Source organism: Octodon degus, unplaced genomic scaffold (assembly GCF_000260255.1).
Source record: "Octodon degus isolate 3935 unplaced genomic scaffold, OctDeg1.0 scaffold00226, whole genome shotgun sequence".
NCBI lineage: Eukaryota > Metazoa > Chordata > Mammalia > Rodentia > Octodontidae > Octodon > Octodon degus.
The window spans coordinates 462,861-463,818 of record NW_004524802.1 but is presented as its reverse complement, the minus strand read 5'-3'; the positions used below and the strand labels follow the sequence as shown (position 1 = coordinate 463,818).

The 958-nt window shown below is 60.6% G+C and overlaps 1 protein-coding gene across 1 annotated transcript in view; it reads right to left on the bottom strand.

The window, feature by feature from the left end:
- Ahnak2 (AHNAK nucleoprotein 2) overlaps window positions 1-958 on the bottom strand; it is a 28,570-nt gene that overhangs the window by 12,550 nt on the left and 15,062 nt on the right. Inside the window, exon 9 of the mRNA XM_023705653.1 lies at window positions 3-955. Within this exon, the coding sequence (XP_023561421.1) occupies window positions 3-955 (953 nt within the window). The remainder of the gene's footprint in view (window positions 1-2; window positions 956-958) is intronic.

The following is a 958-nucleotide window of genomic DNA, read 5'->3' as shown; positions in this document are numbered from 1 at the left end:
CACCTGGCAGCTCGTCCTCGGGCAGTGGCTTCTCAGGCAGCTGCACTCCTAACTGTGGGGCCTGCAATGCCACATCGGTACCGGGCAGCTGAGCCTTGGTGTCAGGCGTCTTCAGGTCCACTGGGATGGCAGGCAGGGGTACGTCGGCCTCCAGCTGGGGTGCGGACACCTCCAAAGAGCCCTCGATGGTCTTTCCAGGCGCCGTCATGCCAAAGGAAGGCATCTTGAACTTGGGCATCTTGAACTTGCTGTCTTTCACTGACACCTCAGCTTCCTGCTTGGCGCTGGGGGCCTGCAGGTCTACCTCGGTGCCTGGCAGTGACACTCCCAGCTCGGAGCCTCTGAGCTTTCCCTTGGAGCCTTTCACATCCACCTTGGCGCCCTTTAGCTCCACTTTGGGCATCTTGATGCTGGGCATCTGCATCTTGGGCAAGTCGCCTTTCCAGCCGGCACTTGCGCCCATGAAGGATAGTTCTGCCTTGGGCAGTGAGCCCGTGGGCTGTTCTCCGCCCAGCTGCCCAGCCTGCAGGTCAATGTCAGTGTAGGGCAGCGGAGTGCTGTCTTCAGGTGTCTTCAGGTCTACTTGGACGTCAGGCAGGGATACGTCGGTCTCCATCTTGGGTGCGGACACCTCCAGTGAGCCCTCGATGGTCTTTCCAGGTGCCGTCATGCCAAAGGAGGGCATCTTGAATTTGGGCATCTTGAACTTGCTGTCTTTCACTGACACCTTGGCCTCCAGCTTGGCGCTGGGGGCCTTCAGGGCCACCTCATGGCCAGGGAGTGACACTTCCAGTTCAGGGCCACTGAGATCGTCTTCACCGCCTATCATGTCCTGCTTGGGCCCCTTCAGCTCCACTTCGGGCAGCTTGATGCTGGGCATCTGCAGCTTGGGCAGGTGGCCCTTCAGGCCGGCTCCTGACCTCATGTCTGAGAGTTCGGCCTCGGGCAGGGCTCCCTC